Source organism: Oryx dammah, unplaced genomic scaffold (assembly GCF_014754425.2).
Source record: "Oryx dammah isolate SB20612 unplaced genomic scaffold, SCBI_Odam_1.1 HiC_scaffold_2, whole genome shotgun sequence".
In the NCBI taxonomy this organism is placed as follows: domain Eukaryota; kingdom Metazoa; phylum Chordata; class Mammalia; order Artiodactyla; family Bovidae; genus Oryx; species Oryx dammah.
Window position 1 is genome coordinate 26,907,676 of NW_024070186.1, and position 21,120 is coordinate 26,928,795.

General features: G+C 35.6%; 1 protein-coding gene across 1 annotated transcript in view; it reads right to left on the reverse strand.

The window, feature by feature from the left end:
- PIK3CB (phosphatidylinositol-4,5-bisphosphate 3-kinase catalytic subunit beta) overlaps window positions 1-16,854 on the reverse strand; it is a 99,953-nt gene extending 83,099 nt beyond the window's left edge. Inside the window, exons 1-6 of the mRNA XM_040233687.1 lie at window positions 16,684-16,854; window positions 13,182-13,407; window positions 7,253-7,476; window positions 4,872-5,051; window positions 2,874-3,044; window positions 1,875-1,952 (exon numbers count right to left, since the gene is read on the reverse strand). Coding sequence (XP_040089621.1) covers window positions 1,875-1,952; window positions 2,874-3,044; window positions 4,872-5,051; window positions 7,253-7,476; window positions 13,182-13,407; window positions 16,684-16,854 — 1,050 coding nt within the window. The remainder of the gene's footprint in view (window positions 1-1,874; window positions 1,953-2,873; window positions 3,045-4,871; window positions 5,052-7,252; window positions 7,477-13,181; window positions 13,408-16,683) is intronic.
- Window positions 16,855-21,120: the final 4,266 nt, after the last annotated feature.

The window sequence follows — 21,120 nt, forward strand, 5'->3', positions numbered from 1 at the left end:
GAAAGAAAGAAGTAAAGTTCCCTGCTCCTCATCTACCCCTAATCTTTTTTTTCCCCTCCAGATTTCTCTTCAACATTATACTGGAACTCCTAATCTGAACAGCAATTTAAAAAAAGAGAGAGAGATGTACGTACAAGAAAGTGATGCCATAATTGCATTAACTTACTTCAATTCATCTATGTAACCTCTCTGAAAAGAGAAAAAGGGTAAAGGAGGGAGAACCAGAGAAGCAGATGGAGTGGGAAGGGAGAGGGTACTTTAAATACTAATATTAAGCCCACTAGTCCTAAAAATATATGACCACAAACAATAAAATCAATCCAGCTTAGAATAGCTGATGGAAGTTGGTAAAACCTATAGAAATAAAATGTTACTCATAAGTAATCTGTCAAAGACAAAAATAAAGCATAATGCTCAAGAAAAATAAAGGCATATAGTAAATGCTTCTTTGGTCTTCTTTAGGAATAAACTGAGTAAGGATGAAAGGCTTCAGAGAAACAGTAGCTAGAAAAGAATTAAATAGCTAATAAATAACAATAACCTAACAAATGGGAAGAATAAGTAGTAATTCCCATTTTTAGAATGCAAATTATACATGGATTCATACAAACCACTGAGCAAAATGATACATATATGTTTAAGAAAAACACTCCATATGTAAAGGTAGGTATATTGAGGGTATATTTGCCAATATATGACTTCTGCCCTTAGAAAAGTAATATCCAAGGAACTCTACTTAATATTTAATAATCCAGAGAATCATCTAAGATATAAAATGAACAAATCAAATTATAGATTAATATATATAACATCATCCCTTTTCTTTAACAAACCAACCAATCAATAAAATAAACACAACCATAAGTTTATATATATTTGTATAAACATGGAGGTCACTCAAGGCCTATTGACCTTGAATCCCATGTGATGGTAAAGAGATGAGGAGAGATTAGCAACTTCTTTCTTAAATCATATTTGGACTTTTTTTAACTGCTGCAACAAACATGTTATACTTTTACAACTGGAAAAGATTAAGAAAGAAAATTTAAATTCAAGGGAAAAATTAAATTACCATTAAAATAGAAAACAAGGCTAGTTGGTCTTAAAAATTAAAATCTAGCTAAGAATATAAGAGAAAACACCCTTATTTTAATGACAGCTACCCAAAGAATCTTTAATGTCCACTTAGAAAAACAAGGCATTGGTAATCTTTGGCAAGGTACTCCTGAATATATCCTCATGCCAGCAAACATCTCAAACTAACTGAATCTCTTTCTTGGATCACAAAACTATTCACTTCATTTCCTGCCAAGCAAAATAGAGGAAAACGCATGCTTTACACTTTGAAGCAAAATGCCTTGTTAAGTCTTTACTTAATTGTAGGGGTGGTGCAATAAATCCCCATGTGTTAACAAGTTGTGGTCTACAATGTAGTCATCTATTTTATTTCAGGAATGGTATTACATTTTCTGTCTGTTCAGCAAGTTTAAAAGGAAAAGAAAAAGGCAGGGGGGTGGCGCCTAAAAGAGGCTGAGGGAAGCTCTGACCAAAGCCGAAAAAGAAGAATAAGCCTGCACAGAAACATGTGACCTACAGTTTTGGCTTAAATTTCACTTGCTGAATTCTTGATCTAAACCAATTTCTTTTCCATAACATACACTGGGGAAATGTCAATCTATCCAGTACATCTCCAACTATGCAAAGAATATTTTAAAACAAAGATTTATAATTTTTCTATAATAAACTGCCATATTCTATATCCTGTAACTGACCAAAATGGATAACATTTAGTCTCCCATCTGTCCTTAACTGAGCATATTAGTGAATTCAAATAACAGAGCAGAAGATAAATTCAAATCTAAACAAGTACTCACTTTTACAGTTTCTTCTGTGTTAAGTTTATTTCCTTTAACCAAGACAATTTGGAAAGGATTGTTATTTTCCCAAACATGCTGGTAAAAAATGAAAAAATACAGGGTATTAATTTTTAATTTTAATTAAGAATTCATTTAATTACTCATTTCTTAATATTTAATTAAGAAATGAATATTTGAGGCCAACAATGAAACTGCCTTATCAGTTCGCATGTGCACTGGTAAAATAATGAAAATACAACTCTGAACTAACAACTGAAAACCACATATATTAACTTAAGCATCACAACCACTAGCCCTTAGTTCTCAAGGTAAAACAATACTGCTACAAAATTCACTAGACACCATAAACAAATGGTATTAAAAGCTTTGGATAAATAAAGAATTGACAATATAAATTAATATACAGGTAATATATTATCAAGGAATGGTTTTTCTTAAGATGGAAAAACTATTTAAAAACTCTTAAGTACTCCAATGAACACAAATTTAAAGGTCTGCTTTATAAAAATATTAGATGCTAGAAGAAATGTCTTTGTTACATTTAAAGTCTAAAAGTTCAATAAGAAGAAAACAGACAAATTACACCAAAACACTATTTTAAGCTAATACAAATGAGATATACCAGAAAATCAACTATCTCAGCACATCTAACTTTTCTACTGGAATGCCTCAACTTGCTCTCTGAAGTCTCACATTTAGCTCTAATCTCAAAATATACTCAATTTGAGGGCATTTTTCTTTAGCATCTAAAGATAATCAAAAACATAAATGATCTATTTAGAATCATATGTAGCTTGGGTATGGAAAAATAATAGTAGCTTAAAAAATTACTATTAATAAATGGTGATGGATCTTTAGCAAAACATGAATTAGTTTCGATAGGAGAACTGAGCAAAGAATATGTGTGGGAGGATTAAGCATACAACCTAACAACAGCAACAACAAAAAAAATCACATGGCTTTTAAGGTCACCAAAAGTTCATATGTGAAACTTACAGAAATAATTCGAGTTTTCTTTGGTGGTAATGGAAGAGGAAGGTTAGATGAATTTCGATTTATGGCAGCCTCTATGGCAACCATTTCCTGTTCATACAGCTTCTTGATCTTGCAACATTCCACAAGTATAAAATGGGGCAATGTTCTGTTCATCACACAGTTCCGGATATACTACAGTGGCAAGGGAAAGTAAGGCAAGGATTTTCAAACAAAACTTAAATCAAGAGAAAAATAAAATTAAGCTGAACAACATTAGAACAATGTTGAAAGTCTATATTAACAATTCCTTGTCAAAGATATGAGAAATTAAAATCAAAACATAAAATAGCTATCATTAAGTGAACACCTAAGTATCTAAGAACTAGATACTTCTTCTATGTCAGAGCTAATCTTCTTAACTCTAGAAGACAGATTTTCCCCCTTTAATAGATTATAGAACTAAAAACCCAACACATCAGGTATCTCTAAGACCTGGATTTAAATCCACCTGACTGAGTTTTTTTGTTTGCTAAACCTTAGAGAAATATGTGTCACAGTATATATGTTGTTTTGTTTTTTTCCCTCTTTTCTGCACTCCATACTTGACAGGATGACCAACTGGCATACTTTTCCAGGGGCAGAACTTGATCATAGACTGTGATGCTACAGTGCAAGCTCTGGCCAGTAAGTGAAGAAAGGTGAATATGCAGTACATGAGTAGCCATTTTTTTAAAGTCCTGAGGTGGCCAGCTTTCCATGGATCCCTGAGGTAGACATGGTACCTTATTAGCACAGGCCTCAAGGCAACCACTAGTGTCTTTACATCAAAAACCTACTGGCTATCCAAGTGTGATGCTCTGTTCCATTTCCATGAAACCAAAATAACTCTCCAGAGGCATATAAAGAAAAGGGTGATTATTTACAATACCAATGATTCTAACAAAATGAAGAAAAATACAATGTATTCCTCACCAAAATAAATTTCCTATACAGATATAAAGTGTGATTCACTTTAGATAGTATAAAGTATACAGTATAGTGCATTCAATTCAGAACCTCTGAAAATACATTTCTGATATTAAAAAAAAAATTTCAAGAATGGCCTATATGTGGGAGTTAACATGATACTATGATAAATATATTCAGTCAAAAACTTTTCACTATGAAAGATGCATCATTCCATTTCTTTCAAAGTCCTTCGCCTACATTCTACATTTTCTTTCTCACACAACCTTGCACATACAAAAAAAACCATAACAAAATGCACACATGCTTTTAGTTTTCTTTGTAATAACAAATTCCAGTTTGGGCAAAACAATATACTTTCCCCTTGCTAAGGTTTTTTTAAAAAGTATTAAAGAAGCAGAAGGCTACTTAAAAGATGGCAGAACATGAAGGGAAGAAGTCAATACTTTTATGTTACCACCAAGCACTTTCCATCTTCTCCCTCTCAGGGCTAGAGTTCAAACTGTCAGAATGCAACAGATCCCAAAGCTGTGCATGAAGGTTATAACTGCCAGAAGATTTTCTACCTACTAAACCAAGAACTAAAGGCTACACTAAATACCTGAAAAAAAGAGAAGGGAGATATAAAATCCCTTGTTATCTGGCTAATAAATCAGAGCTCCTTGTCAAAAGAGACATCACTTCATAATTGGGAGGCCATTATCCCTCTTGCTTCATACAAACACCAAAAATCACAAATAAAAGTAATCAAATACTTTTCTAAAAGTCAATTACTATTTACCTCTAACGTGTCACTTAGTCTATTATTCTTTATGCAACAACTATTTTCAGTCTCCAAATGTAATTTCAACAAAAATATCTTCAAGTTCCTTGAAGGCAAAATCAGGATTCTCCTCTTTAAATAACGTACCTTATGGTTGGGGGAGGGATGTCTCACTACATGTATCTTAAACTCCACTATACTCCAAACATAATCTGAGGCACTTGAATGCTCTGCATAAGACATCTACTCAAAGAATTCATAAATGGTAAATTGACAGTTAAAACACATACCTGGAACTGAATTAGTGAGTGATCACCAAACACATATTCTACTCTCCCGCTGACTTGCAACACATAGTCATAAGGGCTAACTTCATCTTCTTTCCCATGAATAGTTAGACGTTTTTGGATTGCCAATTCATTTATTTTGATAGGATTCATATTAGGAGATACCTGAAAACTAAACACATCCTAAAAAGGAGGGTAGAAAAAAGAAAGCAATTTTATATTTACAGTGAAAATATCACTCTTTACATTTGTAATTAGTAGTAGTATTTATACTACATTGTATCCAATGAGACACAATGCTTACACATATACACCCTTTACATTTAACGTTTCAGTACATTTTCTTCACTCCTACCAATCTTGGAAAATCATTTTTTAACCTAAATGAATACTTTGTTACAATTCATCTCATGTTTACTACAGTCTCCCCACATGCTGGTTCCCAATGCTGGTCATCAGCAGTGATGCTGAAATGGCCAAATAAGGATTCTATAGAACTGGGCAGGGAGGGAATACATGCATGATGGTAACCAAACGTACTTTACTCTGAAATTTTGCCATTCCTATTTTTTGACGGTAACATGAATGTTTATTCAATTATGAAACAGTGTTGGTAATAAATCACGGTATAGGGCATTTTTAAAGGAATAACAGCCTAAATAAAAAGCTATAAACTGTGACTTGCCAAATTGATTTAATAACTTTAAAATTTACTATTCTATATGATCCAAAACTCTTTTGGTTTAGCCTCTGGGAAATAGGTAGCCAGAAGAAAAGGAGACTAAGGAGAGATAATAGATATATTTCAATTAGCTGAATACATGGCATGTAGAATAGAGGGAGACTGAATGGATACTTATTCAAATAAGAAAGTATAACCAGAATACCAGAAATCACAGAAAGCCACTATGAATTTAAAAAAATTTTTTTAATACAATATTTAAATGTGTTCTTGCTCCCAATGAAAATATGCTATCAATATTTTATAAGCAGAACACTCCCCATAGCTAATGGATATATCAGGTTAGGGACATAGGCTATAAAGAATGATGAAAGAATTATTATATTCTATAAAGAGCCTACCAAGATGATCTCTAAACTCCTTTTACCGTTAAGTTCTATGACTGCTTGGAATACAGTAAGATTTCACAATGTCAGTCTTTTTTTCTGACTTTAGAACACTCTTATCACATATAATCTCTTACAATGATGATCACGGGGCTTCCCTGGTACCTCAGACAGTAAAGAATCTGGCTGCAATGTAGGAGATTCGATGCCTGGGTTGGGAAGATCCCCTAGAGAATGCAATGGCTATCCACTCCAGTAATCTTGCCTGGAGAATTCCACAGACAGAGGATCCTGGAAGTCTACAGTTAGTTCACAGCATCACAGTCAGACACCACTGAATGACTAACACACGTATACATAATAACGATCACACTAAAATTTATATATCTAGTAGAGATTTGACCCATATGTGATGAAATTCAGACTGACCTAGATTTCACAAATTGCCCACAGTCAGTATTTTCAAGCTGGATTCTAATCACCTTCTAACAGTGAAATTCCTGTTTCAGCTCTATCAACAATGCATGATTCTTTACCACTGAGTCACCTGGAAAGCCCTCAACATAGAATGGTTACTGATAAAGGTTTTGTCATTTTTACCATAGTAACTGAAGGACAAAACAAAATATCCCTGCTCTCATACCCTAATTCTAAGGCCAGAGCCTAAATGATAAAATAAGTATACTTGAAACAAAAGGAGAAGCAGAATTTAGCTTGTGAAATTCTATGAACATTCAGATACACATTAACTGTATATACTCTCTGTTATAATGCCCAATTCCATATCAGCACTTAGATCACATATTCATAGAATGCAAAATTAAGACAATAGAAAAAAGAGCTCTTTTGATCAAATCTTTCATTTTATAAACAAGACGAAAACAACATGAGAAAATAAATTATATCTACATTATATCTATATTATTTACAATCAGGTTTGGCAAACTTTTTCTCTAAAGAACTAGACTTTACTGACAAAAAATGAGTCTCTATTGCATATTCTTCCTTTTCTTTCTTTTTAACATCCCTTTAAAATTGTTTGAGTTTTTTACATAACCTTAAAAATATAAAAACCATTCAAAAACACTGCAGTTTTTGGACCCTGATATAGACAAAAATGCATCAAAAAACTGTATGCGTGCAAAGAATATGTCACTTTAGACTGTCATACCTAATCCTAAAATATATTTCCATCTTAAGTCTAAAATGATCTTTGTCAGTGTTTACTAGGTGAGCAACAGCCTCCTCTAAGATTGGTGCTACATTCTGGGAAAATTCACAAGTTTATTATAAAGTATTTCTTAATATAATACTACCTGACAATTTTCAAAATGAACAGCCACAATGAGCTTTCCTCCATAAAGTTTATCTTCTAAATTTTCAGGGACGGATGGTTCAAGCTCAGGTGGATAAGTATGCTTTAGCCAATCCATCCAAGATAATCCCACAAGCGACTGAATCTTTTCCTCACTGAATCTGCGCATTTTTATTCGGAATTCATTCACTTCAGGATCCTTCAATGCATCAAATTCATGCAGACCTAAACAAAAATTTTAAAGGTGTCATTTTAAGTACCTAACAATAAAAAGAATACAAAATATACTTAAGGAAAGCTAATTTGGATGCTTGATTTTTATGAAATTAAAAAAAAAACTAGACAGGAAAATATTATGAAATGTAAAAAAGAATACTCAAGATAAAATAATGAATTTCAGGTATAGAAGATGAACATACAATTAAGATTTCAAGAGTCCAAACTTGAAACCGCTTAAAGAAATATAGTTGGTTACCAATTAAAAAAAAGATAATCACTGAAACTCACACTACCATTTTCAAACTACACCTGAAAGAGCTGCATGTTTTCTTTACAAATCAAAATACATTTAAAATATCTAACAAAGGCTAAGAATCTGAAAATGTTACAAAAAAGCCTAAAAGCCAAGCTATTACTGAAAACTCAGTAAACTTAAATTTTATAAACTTTTAGTTTACTGTGATTTTCCAACAATGGTTACAGTATATCAATTAGTCAAAAATCTCATAAATATAAAATTATTCTTTGTTGTACTTAATTATGAGTTATTTCTGCCATGAAGTGACATATAACAGCTTTTTCATAGGCTTATACTTATTCTAATAAATAATTCTAGAAATTTAAAATAAATTGAACATGTACACATTTTTATATGTACATTAATTTTTACCTATCAGACTGGCAAACACTTTGATAAAACCTTGAGCTATAAGGGGTGGAAGAGAAATGAGCATATTTAATAATTTATTAAAAATTACACATACAAACACACATTTTGACCTGGAATTCCAACAGGAGACTTAGGACAAACCAGTGAAAGTCAAATATGCTCCCAAAACCAATCACGGAAGATGCCCAGCTTCTTCTGGCCCTACCTCCAGCTTCCCCCTGCCAACAACTTCTAATCAGGCAAACAAGAAAGTCAACCACTTTCACCAGAATGAAACTTAATGACTCCCCTGCCTGACTTTGAGTTACTGCTAAACACAAAGTTTCTTTATTTTGGCAAGCTGTGATTAAATATTATCTTCTCAAATTTGAGTGGTTATTCTCCACACACCTATGGAAATAATTTTTCCATAGTCATGTATGGTTTTTCCAGTAGTCATGTATGGACGTGAGAGTTGGACTTTAAAGAAAGCTAAGTCAAGGCTATGGTTTTTCCTGTGGTCATGTATGGATGTGAGAGTTGGACCATGAAGAAGGCTGAGCGCCGAAAAATTGATGATTTTGAACTGTGGTGTTGGAGAAGACTCTTAAAGAGTCCCTTGGACTGCAAGGAGATCCAACTAGTCCATCCTAAAGGAGATCAGCCCTGGGATTTCTTTGGAGGAAATGATGCTGAAGCTGAAACTCCAGTACTTTGGCCACCTCATGCAAAGAGTTGACTCATTGGAAAAGACTCTGATGCTGGAAGGGATTGGGGGCAGGAGGAGAAGGGGACGACAGAGGATGAGATGGCTAGATGGCATCACTGACTCCATGGATTTGAGTTTGAGTGAACTCCGGGAGTTGGTGATGGACAGGGAGGCCTGGCATGCTGTGATTCATGGGGTCGCAAAGAGTTGGACACAACTGAGAGACTGAACTGAAGCGTCAAAGAGTTGAAGCTTTTGAACTGTGGTGCTGGAGAAGACTCTTCAGAGTCATTTGGGCTGTAAGGAGATCCAACCAGTCCATCCTAAAGGAAATGAATCCTAAATATTCACTGGAATGACTGACGCTGAAGCTGAAACTCCGATACTCTGGCCACCAAATGTGAAGAACTGACTCACTTGAAAAGACCCTGATGCTAGGAAAGATCGAAGGTGGGAGGAGAAGGGGATGACAGAGGATGAGATGGTTGGATGGCATCTGGGACTTAGTGATGGACAAGGAAGCCTGGCGTGCTGCAGCCAAGAGTCAGACACGACTAAGTGACTGAACTGAACTGAACTGATGGAAATAATTGTACAAATAACATGACAGAAGTATAAAAAGGTTCACTGTTGCTTTCTTTGTGTAAATAAAAAATTGGAAATAAGCTAAAGATAATCATTAAGACGTGGTTTAAAAAGTTAAGGTATACCTATACAGCATGCCACAATGGTACAAGTGATAAAATGAATAAAATGTTCTGTTATTAGGGGGAAAGGTCACAGATATATTAAATTTACAAAGCAGGGACAGAATGGGTCTCACAAGATTCCTTTTATGTAAATTCAAAAGAAGGAATATAGAATATGTATACATTTTTGCCTTGGAAAGAAACTTGAGATAATATTAATAACATTTTATAGTGTTGGAGAGGGAAATACAGTAAAGCAAGTTGTTACTTTTGATTCCACAAGACACAACCAATATCATATTAAAAAATATTGTATTATTTGAATATACATATGTCAATGAGTATTACCTTGATAGCAGACTTATTAGCATTATTTACTGACATTAAAAGTTACCATTTTTAAAATATTAGCATTGATTTGTGATATTAAATATAAAAAATGTTTTAAGTTGCATAATATAAGAAAGGTAAAATACTGAGGGTAAAATGTAATTTCATGGATACCTTAGATCTGGAATAAAACAAATTACTCTAAATAAGTTATAAAGGAACCATAATTTAAGTCAATGGCTACAGGACCTATAAGAAGTAGGTAGAGACATTTATAAAGTAGATTTGACATGACTTTTTTTTTAGTAGATAAAGGGTAGATCATTTGATTTTTGTTAGATCTTCTCACAATCCATTTCCAATCCCCAATGTGAATAATTTTTCTAAACTGAAAATGTAATGCTGTTATGCCCCTATTTAAATCCTTTTAATAGCTTTCCAAGTGCTCGTATGAGTTCTCTACTTTTTATATGACTTGGATAGGCCTGCATACTCTGAAGCTGGTTGCCTTTCTGAACTTCCTCCTTATCCTGGCTGTCCCCATCAACAAATCATAGTCAATTTCTTTTATTCCTTGAATAGACTATCTTTCACATATGCCATTCTCATTTGCTTTTCCTTCTTCCAACCCCATTCACCTGCTCAACTCCTAATGAGCACTGAAATCTCAGTTTAAGAGCATCTTCCTGTCTTACCTAGCTGAGAGAGGTGACCCTCCTCGACTCAGAGCAGCAAAGTCCACATCACCTAAGTTCACTGCTATGGTTCTCAAGTGAAAACACTCAAAATAAACTGCTGAATTGCAATTGCTATCATTTTGGTCATTTTTTTCCAATATATTACAAATACAGGATTCTTTTCATAAAACTATGAGAGTCAACTGAAAAGTACATATTTCTTTCATTTATTTCAGACTCACTAAATCCCAATCTCTGAGAATTTGTATTTTAAGAAACTGATGAATGGTCACCTAATCTGTGACAAAGGAGATGAGAATATTCGATGGAGAAAAGACAGACTCTTTAATAAGTGGGAAAACTGGACAGCTATATGTAAAGGAATGAAATTAGAGATGTAGAAACAAATTTATGGTAATGGTCACCGGGGGATGGGCAGGGGGGTAGGAATTGAGAGGTTAAGATTGACATATACACACTGCTACATATAAAATATATAAGCAACTAGAACCTGCTATATAACACAGGAAACACTACTCAGTAATGTGAAATGGCCTATATGGGAAAAGAATCTAAACTAGAGTGGCTATATGTGTATATATAATTGAGTCACTTTACTGTACACCTGAAACTAACACAACACTGTAAAACAACTATGCTCTAATAAACTTTTTTTAAAAAAAGAAGAAACTGTAGAAGCCTGAATTTGGGAACTCCTACAAAGATTTCTTAAAAATAGAATCTTTTTCAAAAATAAAAAAGTTAGGCTGAGTAATTTTAAACCTAGTTAATTCCCTATGTGTCTTGTGTATGAAAATTTGATAGCAAAGCTTAAATCTTAAGAGTACTGTATAGTTTACAATCAAATAGAAATTTTTATATTAAAAAGTATTGAATGAACAATTTCTACATACTACAGATACCTTTAAAATCCTTGGACTATATATTTCTGTCATTTTAAGGAATATTAAGGGGAAAAAGGAAGTGTTCCGATACTTTTATCAGAATGCTGACAAAATTCTCTGATCAAGATTTACTGCTGGGTGTTTGAAGAAATTAAGGAAAGAGTGACAAGTACCTTCACTACAGAGAATAATCAGAGCCCCAGCATCAATGCTGTAAATAATTATTTAGAATACAGAGAAAATAAAATGATTAGTCATATCATTTTTTCAGGAAAAGGTATTTTTAGACCCATCAGGGCAGTTATGTCTGTAAAGGGTCTATTCTTTTCTTTGAGGAGGAGGAGGCAGCAAACTCTCGTTCCTCAAGTTAAACTGAAATAATTGTTTATTGTTTTCCCAGGAGGCATGACCTCACCAAGTCCCCACTGTAGTCATCACATACAAATCAGCAACAGCAAAACTTGACTTGTTGAGTATTTAATATGGAAATTCACTCTAAAACATCAAAACAGACTTACTCAACTTCGTAAATGAACGTTAGTGTTTGAATTTGTGTATACAATCATGATGCTAGCTATCCTAAACTACTGAGGATCTAAAGTATATAAAACTTATAAATTTTTAAAGCTTATAAACTATTAAATTAATTGCAATAAAACACTCCTGACATTTTCTTAGTCATTCAAGTTGCAGAACATGAATAAAACCTTTGTACAATACCTTTATACTAAATAAAATATGGTGCATTGTTTAAAGAAAGAAAAATTCAGTTCTAGTATAGATTAGATCCTTGTGCTAAAGTTAGAATTGTCAAATTTTTTTAAAAAGTATGCCCATTCCATTTGAATTTTAGTGAATGACTTTTTAGCAATAAGAGTATAACATGAATCTTCTGTATTTTTATATGATAAATCTGACAAGCACAGATCAACATAATGGTGGCTCATGAATCCATATGCTTTGGAGATCAAAATCCAAAGAGAACACAATGATCTAAGTTTTGAAAAGATGGTCAGTCTCAAAAAGACACCTATACGTTAACACAGTGGAACACTCAGCCATAAAAAAGAATAATGCCATTTGCAACAACAGGGATGGACAGAAAGGCTTTCATACTAAGTGAAGTAGAAAGAAAAAGACAATAACATATGTTGTCATTTATATGCGGAATCCAAAATATGACACAAATGAACTTATATACAAAAAAGAAATAGATTCATAGAGAAGACACTTATGGTTGCCAAGGAGGATGGGGGTGGAGGACAGATGAACTGAAGGTTGGGGTCAGCAAATGCAAACTATTATATATGGAATGAATATACAACAAAGCCTACTTACTGTGTAGCACAGGGAACTATATAAAATATCCTATGATAAATAATAATGGGAAAGAATATCCAAATGAATGTATGTATTATATGTATGTGTATATAAAACTGAATCATTCTTTATACAGTAGAAATTGTTGCAACATTATAAATCAACTATACTTCAATAAAATAAATTAAAAAAATAAGTCACTGGAAAAGAAAAAGATAAAAATTTTAAAAGCCCTTTTTGTGGCAATATCACATTGTTAGAGAAGTTTCTAAAGATTGATTTTTGATTTCTGCTTTTAATTTATCTAAAACTGGTAACACAGATACCATCGACCACTCCTTGCAAAGCAATTTTATAGAGCGTACTTACTACATGTTTATAGATATATCTAGCAACAATCGTTAAATTCATACTAAGAATTGTTTAAATTACCTCTTCCTATAAGGACTCCAATTTTTGAGTCTAATTTTTCCCCTGGGTCACAACTTCTTGTCACTAATTTGAGAACTGGAAGAAAAGGTCTGACATCACAGAGTCTTCTTGTTTCATCTTCGAGCTCCTCATATACAGCAGTTTGATTCACACATGCAAACATGTAGGAGTCAATTTCCATAAGGAGGTTAAACATTGGGTAATTGGTAACTTGTTTCCATAACATCTGCATAAAAAAACAATTAGACATTTTATGAAATGGAAATACTTGCTCAAATGTACAAAGACATATCTACAAGGATGCTCACTGTAGCACTTATTGGAAAACTCAAAAACTGAGGACAAGCCAAATGTTTAGCAATACGGGTTTGGTTAAATGAATTACAGAATATTATAGAACTATGAAAATAAGATAGACAAACATGGTAATGCATAAAGTATACAAGGTATATCACAGTTGGTTTCTTTTAAAACAGCAGATTGGAAGAGAATACGAGTAGTATTAACCCCCTCTTGTAAAATAACATAATGGTATAATTTTAAAAATAATTTATAAAAACAAAAGTATTAAAAGTAAGTACCTATGAAGAGCAAGAATCAATGAAGACTTTCATATTCAGCATTCTTGTAAACATAAATAACTTCTAATAAAAAAAGAACATTTAAAGTATGTATCATCTATCACCTTCACACAAAATTTACATTATTTCTGTCCTGAATTCTTTTCTGTTCACCAACATTATCTCCATTAACTAGGACTGTCCTGTCAGGACGAGCAGAATCAATCTCTCATCATCTCCCCTGAATTCTCCTAAATGAGATCCTATAAAAGAAGGTCACTATACAAATACAAGATGGATTACATATTTTAATTGCAACCAGGACAAAAGCCAACAGCTGAAAAATGAAAATCATGGCCAAACCTCAGATTCAGTTACATAAAACAGAAAAAAATCAATGCTAGGCAAAAAAGAAAGAAAGAAATAATAGGTAAATCGGATTTCATCAAAATTTAAAACTTTTCTGAATCAAAGGACACTATTTTGAGAGTAAAAAGGCAAACCGCAGAATAGAAGAAAATATTTTCAAAATATATATTTCACAAGAGATTACTATCCAAAATACATAAAGAACTCTTATGACTCAAAAACAAAAAAACAACTGAATTAGAAAATGGGTAATGGTCTTGAACAAAAAATTCTAAAAAAGTCCACAAGAATATGAAGAGAACGTGACATTATTAGCCATTAGGGAAATGCAAATAAAAATTAAAATGAGGTACCACGTCACAACCAGAAGAATGGTTATTATTTTTTAAAAAAGGAAAATACCAAGTTCTGGCCAGCATTTTGAGAAACTGGAACCCTTGTGCACTGCTGATGGGAATGTAAAATGGTACAGCCACTATAAAAAAAAGGTTGGCAGTTTCTTAAAAAGTTAAAACAGAATTACCACATGATCCAACATATGGAGAACAAGGATTCATACTGAAACTTAAACATCAATGTTCAGAACAGCATTATTCTCAATAGCTAAAAGTCGAATATAACCAAAATGCCCAACAAAAGATGAATGAATAAACAAAATGTGGTATATCCATACAATACAATAATATTCAGTCTTAAAAAGGAAAGAAATTTGGATACATATTACAACATGAATGAAATTAAAAATACTATGGCTAAGTGAAAAAAGCAAGACACAAGGCTGACTGTTGTGTGATTCCACTTACATGAGGTAGCTAGAATAAATACTAGAATGGAGATTACCAGGGATTTGGGGAACAGAGTTTATTATTTGGTAAGTATACATTCTGTGTTTAGGATGATGAAAAGTGTTAGAAATGGATAGTGGTAACGGATTGGACAACACTGTGAATACACTTAATACCAAAAATTATGTGCCTAAAAATGACTCTGATGAATTTTAATGTCATTTTACAACAATACATTTAAAAAAATTTTTTAAATGAGTTTCAATAGTTAATTAAGCTTCAGCTATAGCCACAATCATCCATACCTGTCACTGGTGACTAGAAAAATAAATGTACTCTCTGCACCAGTAAGGTGCCTAAAACATTTTTTAATTTTTTTTCTCTTCAGGGATCATGCAGTTCTAGAATTTTTATGGCTCCCCAATGAAGAAGCTTGGAAAACAGTTGAGAGGCTATTCCAACTCTAGTACTTTGTCATAAATATTTTTTTCTTAAAAAGATCACAATCCTATACTGGGCTTCCATATTGGGTTCAGCTATTTGACATACATTAAAGAGAAAGTCAGAAAAATACTTTCACTTATAAGTCACAGTCTTTACAAATCAAACAGCACTCATCAATTCACTTGAAAAAAACCAGCTAACAAACAGGCAAGCCTTGTTACATGAAAGAATCTGTTTTCAAGTGAGGACATACCCTTCATTATGGGGGTGGGGAGGCAGAATCTAGTAAATAGCAGAAAACCTTTTCTTCCCCCAGAGTGACCATGAAAACTAGTGGGGATGGGACAAAAGAAAGGGAACAGAAAGGGAACGAAAAGGAGAAAAGAAATGATGAACCAAAACTCATATTTATTTTTTTTTTTAAAGTGACAAATTCAAAGACAATAAATACAAAAACATTACCTTAAAACTTTCTCTGACAATGTCAAATTCCTTTTGATAACCTGAACAAATGTTTCAAACTAGCCGACATACGCTAGTGTGTCTTAATTCAGGTATCACACATGGATTTTTTTTTTAATTAAAAGTGAGTAGGAGTGAGAATGAATATGTTTATTTATATATATATATACATATACATATAGAAACACACACAGACACAAGAAATTGAAAGTGGCTCAGCCATGTCCGACTCTTTGTGAACCCATGGTATATACAGTCCATGGAATTCTCTAAGCCAGAATACTGGAGAGTGAAGCCTTTCCCTTCTCCAAGCGACCTTCCCAGCCTAGGGACTGAACCCTTCCACATTGCAGGTGGATTCTTTACCCACTAAGCCACAAAGAAAGCCCAAGAATACTGGAGTGGGTAGCCTATCCCTTCTCCTGTGGATGTTCCCAACCCAGGAATCGAACCATTGCATTTGTTACCAACTGAGCTATCAGGGAAGCCGTGTGTGTGTCTGTGTGTGTGTCTGCGTGTGTGTGTCTGCGTGTGTGTGTCTGTGTGTGTGTGTCTGTGTGTGTGTGTCTGTCTATACACATATAAACCAAAAAGAAGATCCAAAACAAAATATGGATTGAAATCTTTAAATAGTGTGTGTGTGTGTGTGTGTGTGTGAGTGTGTCTATACACATATAAACCAAAAAGAAGATCCAAAACAAAATATGGATTGAAATCTTTAAAATATAGTAACTTACAAACTTCTCTTCAATTCACCATACCATTAATACCTCTTTAGAATGGTATTAATACACATTAATACCATCCTAAAATGGAGGAATATATCCTCCAAGTGATAAAGTGAGTAAGCTAGGTTTATAGAAAGCTCACCTAGTAACATACCTGCTTAATACAGGAAATGGTAGCTTCACGAGGCACCTCCAACTGGATATAAATCCCAGTGGGCAAAAGAAAATCCACAGGTATGGAGCCATCAGACGCTATCTGTGAGTCCACTGCCCAGATGTCAAGGACGTCTGCCATAGCAGGAGGCATCATGAAGTAGAAGCACATTCATAACCACAGGGCTCTAGAAATCAGTAGGTAAAACTCAGTGAATTAATAAGCCAGATTTTATACTAAAACGTGGTAAAGCCCACCAACCGACAATTAGTCCTTGGATTTCAATACAGCAAACAATGTAACAGGAGGCCAATTAAATTAAGCAAGACTAAGCCACATTACTTAAAATACTTTCGGATATCACTACATGAATTATGTATATACAGCATACTGACTCAAATTCAACATAACTATATGACATGTAAAAGATGAAAGGTTTAAGAAGTACAGGGTCCTGAGAAATTCAGTTAATGACCACGCAACACAGGATTCTCTCCAGAGAATCCTAGAGGATTGATATTGGATTCTTCAGCCAAGTTTTTCTTGGCAAACTCCATGAAAAGTGGGAATCAAGAGAGCTTTATTTCAAAAATAATTTTCTATCAATCGATGAAACAAAATGTCATAAATCTCGATCCATGACCCATCATCGAAGTATTAAAAAAAAATCATATCCCACAAAACAGCTGGCAAGGCCTTTTGCCCTATGACTCTGGCCTGTATTCCTTTGCTTCTCCAACAATTCCACAGTCCAGGCTCTTATGCCACAAGTTTTGCCTCCTGCTGCTAGACTTGTGTTCACAGATATGTTGCCACTCCCCTTCAGTTCAGTTCAGTCGCTCAGTCGTGTCCGACTCTTTGCGACCCCATGAATCACAGCACGCCAGGCCTCCCTGTCCATCACCAACTCCCGGAGTTCACTCAAACTCATGTCCATTGAGTCCATGATGCCTTCCAGCCATCTCATCCTGGGTCATCCCCTTCTCCTCCTGCCCCCAATCCCTCCCAGCATCAGAGTCTTTTCCAATGAGTCAACTCTTCACATGAGATGTCCAAAGTATTGGAGCTTCAGCTTTAGCATCATTCTCTCCAACGAAATCCCAGGGTTGATCTCCTTCAGAATGGACTGGTTGGATCTCCTTACAGTCCAAGGGACTCTCAAGAGTCTTCTCCAACACCACAGTTCAAAAGCATCAATTCTTCGGCGCTCAGCCTTCTTCACAGTCCAACTCTCACATCCATACACGACCACTGGAAAAACAATAGCCTTGACTAGATGGAACTTAGTCGGGAAAGGAATGCCTCTGCTTTTGAATATGCTATCTAGGTTGGTCATAACTTTTCTTCCAAGGAGTAAGCATCTTTTAATTTCATGGCTGCAATCACCATCTGCAGTGATTTTGGAGCCCAAAAAAATAAAGTCTGACACTGTTTCTGTTTCCCCACCTATTTCCCATGAAGTGATGGGACCGGATGCCATGATCTTCATTTTCTGAATGTTGAGCTTTAAGCCAACTTTTTCACTCTCCTCTTTCACTTTCATCAAGAGGCTTTTTAGCTCCTCTTCACTTTCTGCCATAAGGGTGGTGTCATCTGCATATCTGAGGTTATTGATATTTCTCCCGGCAATCTTGATTCCAGCTGGTGTTTCTTCCAGTCCAGCGTTTCTCATGATGTACTCTGCATATAAGTTAAATAAGCAGGGTGACAATATACAGCCTTGACGTACTCCTTTTCCTATTTGGAACCAGTCTGTTGTTACATGTCTAGTTCTAACTGTGGCTTCCTGACCTGCATACAGATTTCTCCAGAGGCAGGTTACGTGGTCTGGTATTCCCATCTCTTTCAGAATTTTCCAATTGATTGTGATCCACACAGTCAAAGGCTTTGGCATAGTCAATAAAGCAGAAATAGATGTTTTTCTGGAACTCTCTTGCTTTTTCCATGATCCAGCAGATGTTGGCAATTTGATCTGTGGTTCCTCTGCCTTTTCTAAAACCAGCTTGAACATCAAGGGGTTCACAGATCACGTATTGCTAAAGTCTGGCTTGGAGAATTTTGAGCATTACTTTACTAGCATGTGAGATGAGTGCAATTGTGCAGTAGTTTGAGCATTCTTTTGCATTGCCTTTCTTTGGAATTGGAATGAAAACTGACCTTTTCCTGTCCTGTGGCCACTGCTGAGTTTTCCAAACTTGCAGCATCATCTTTCAGGATTTGAAACAGCTCAACTGGAATTCCATCACTAAGCGCAGGTGGCTGCGAGCCAGCTCACTATGCACGGCCAAGAGGAGCTACCCCACATCCGAGGTCAGGGGCAGCGGCCTAGAGTGCCAGGCTGCGAGGGCGCAGGAACGGCCGAGAGGAGCTACCCTGCCAGGGGCGGCAGCTGGGAGGAGCCACCCACGCCTGAGTCCAGGGCCAGCGGCCGGGAGGAGAAACCCAAGGAGCAGTGGCTGCGCAGGCACAGGAGGGCCTAGAGGAGCTATCCCACGTTGAAGGTCAGGAACGGCGGTGGTAAGGAGATACCCCTCGTCCAAGGTAAGGAACAGCGGCTGTGCTTTGCTGGAGCAGCAGTGAAGAGATACCTCACGCCCAAGGTAAGAGAAACCCAAGTAAGATGGTAAGTGTTGCAAGAGGGCATCAGAGGGCAGACACACTGAAATCATACTCACAGAAAACTAGTCAATCTAATCACACTAGGACCACAGCCTTGTCTAACTCAATGAAACCAAGCCATGCCCGCGGGGCAACGCAAGACGGGCGGGTCATGGTGGAGAGGTCTGACAGAATGTGGTCCACTGGAGAAGGGAATGGCAAACCACTTCAGTATTCTTGCCTTGAGAACCCCATGAACAGTAGGAAAAGGCCAAATGATAGGATACCAAAAGAGGAACTCCCCAGGTCATTAGGTGCCCAATATGCTACTTGAGATCAGTGGAGAAATAACTCCAGAAAGAATGAAGGGATGGAGCCAAAGCAAAAACAATACCCAGTTGTGGATGTGACTGGTCGCCCAGTTGTGGATGTGACTGGTGATGAAGCAAGATCCGATGCTGTAAGGAGCAATATTGCATAGGAACCTGGAATGTCAGGTCCATGAATCAAGGCAAATTGGAAGTGGTCAAACAAGATGGCACGGGTGAACGTCGACATTCTAGGAATCAGCGAACTAAAATGGACTGGAATGGGTGAATTTAACTCAGATGACCATTACATCTACTACTATGAGCAGGAATCCCTCAGAAGAAATGGAGTAGCCATCATGGTCAACAAAAGAGTCCAAAATGCAGTACTTGGATGCAATTTCAAAAGCAACAGAATGATCTCTGTTCGTCTCCAAGGCAAACCATTCAATATCACAGTTATCCAAGTCTATGCCCCAACCAGTAACTCTGAAGAAACTGAAGTTGAACGGTTTTATGAAGAGCTACAAGATCTTTTAGAACTAACACCCCAAAAAGATGTCCTTTTCATTATAGGGGACTGGAATGCAAAAGTAGGAAGTCAAGAAACACCTGGAGTAACAGGCAAATTTGGCCTTGGAATGCGGAATGAAGCAGAGCAAAGACTAATAGAGTTTTGCCAAGAAAATGCACTGGTCATAGCAAACACCCTCTTCCAACAACACAAGAGAAGACTCTACACATGGACATCACCAGATGGTCAACACCGAAATCAGATTGATTATATTCTTCTCAGCCAAAGATGGAGAAGCTCTATAAAGTCAGCAAAAACAAGACCAGGAGCTGACTGTGGCTCAGATCATGAACTCCTTATTACCAAATTCAGACTTAAATGGAAGAAAGTAGGGAAAACCGCTAGACCATTCAGGTATGACCTAAATCAAATCCCTGATGATTATACAGTGGAAGTAAGAAATAGATTTAAGGGGCTAGATCTGATAGATAGAGTGCCTGATGAACTATGAAATGAGGTTCGTGACACTGTATAGGAGACACGGATCAAGACCATCCCCATGGAAAAGAAATGCAAAAAAGCAAAATGGGGGTCTGAGGAGGCCTTACAAATAGCTGTGAAAAGAAGAGAAGCGAAAAGCAAAGGAGAAAAGGAAAGATATAAGCATCTGAATGCAGAGTTCCAAAGAATAGCAAGAAGAGATAAGAAAGCCTTCTTCAGCGATCAATGCAAAGAAAAAGAGGAAAACAACAGAATGGGAAAGACTAGAGATCTCTTCAAGAAAATTAGAGATACCAAGGGAACATTTCATGCAAAGATGGGCTCGATCAAGGACAGAAATGGTCTGGACCTAACAGAAGCAGAAGATATTAAGAAGAGGTGGCAAGAATACACTGAAGAACTGTACAAAAAAAAAAGACACTCCGCTTACCAAACCAGTTTTCCAACAAATACACCCTCCAAGTGGGCCATTTAAGTATCATCTGTTTTAAGTGCTTCCTTCAAGAAAGCATAACA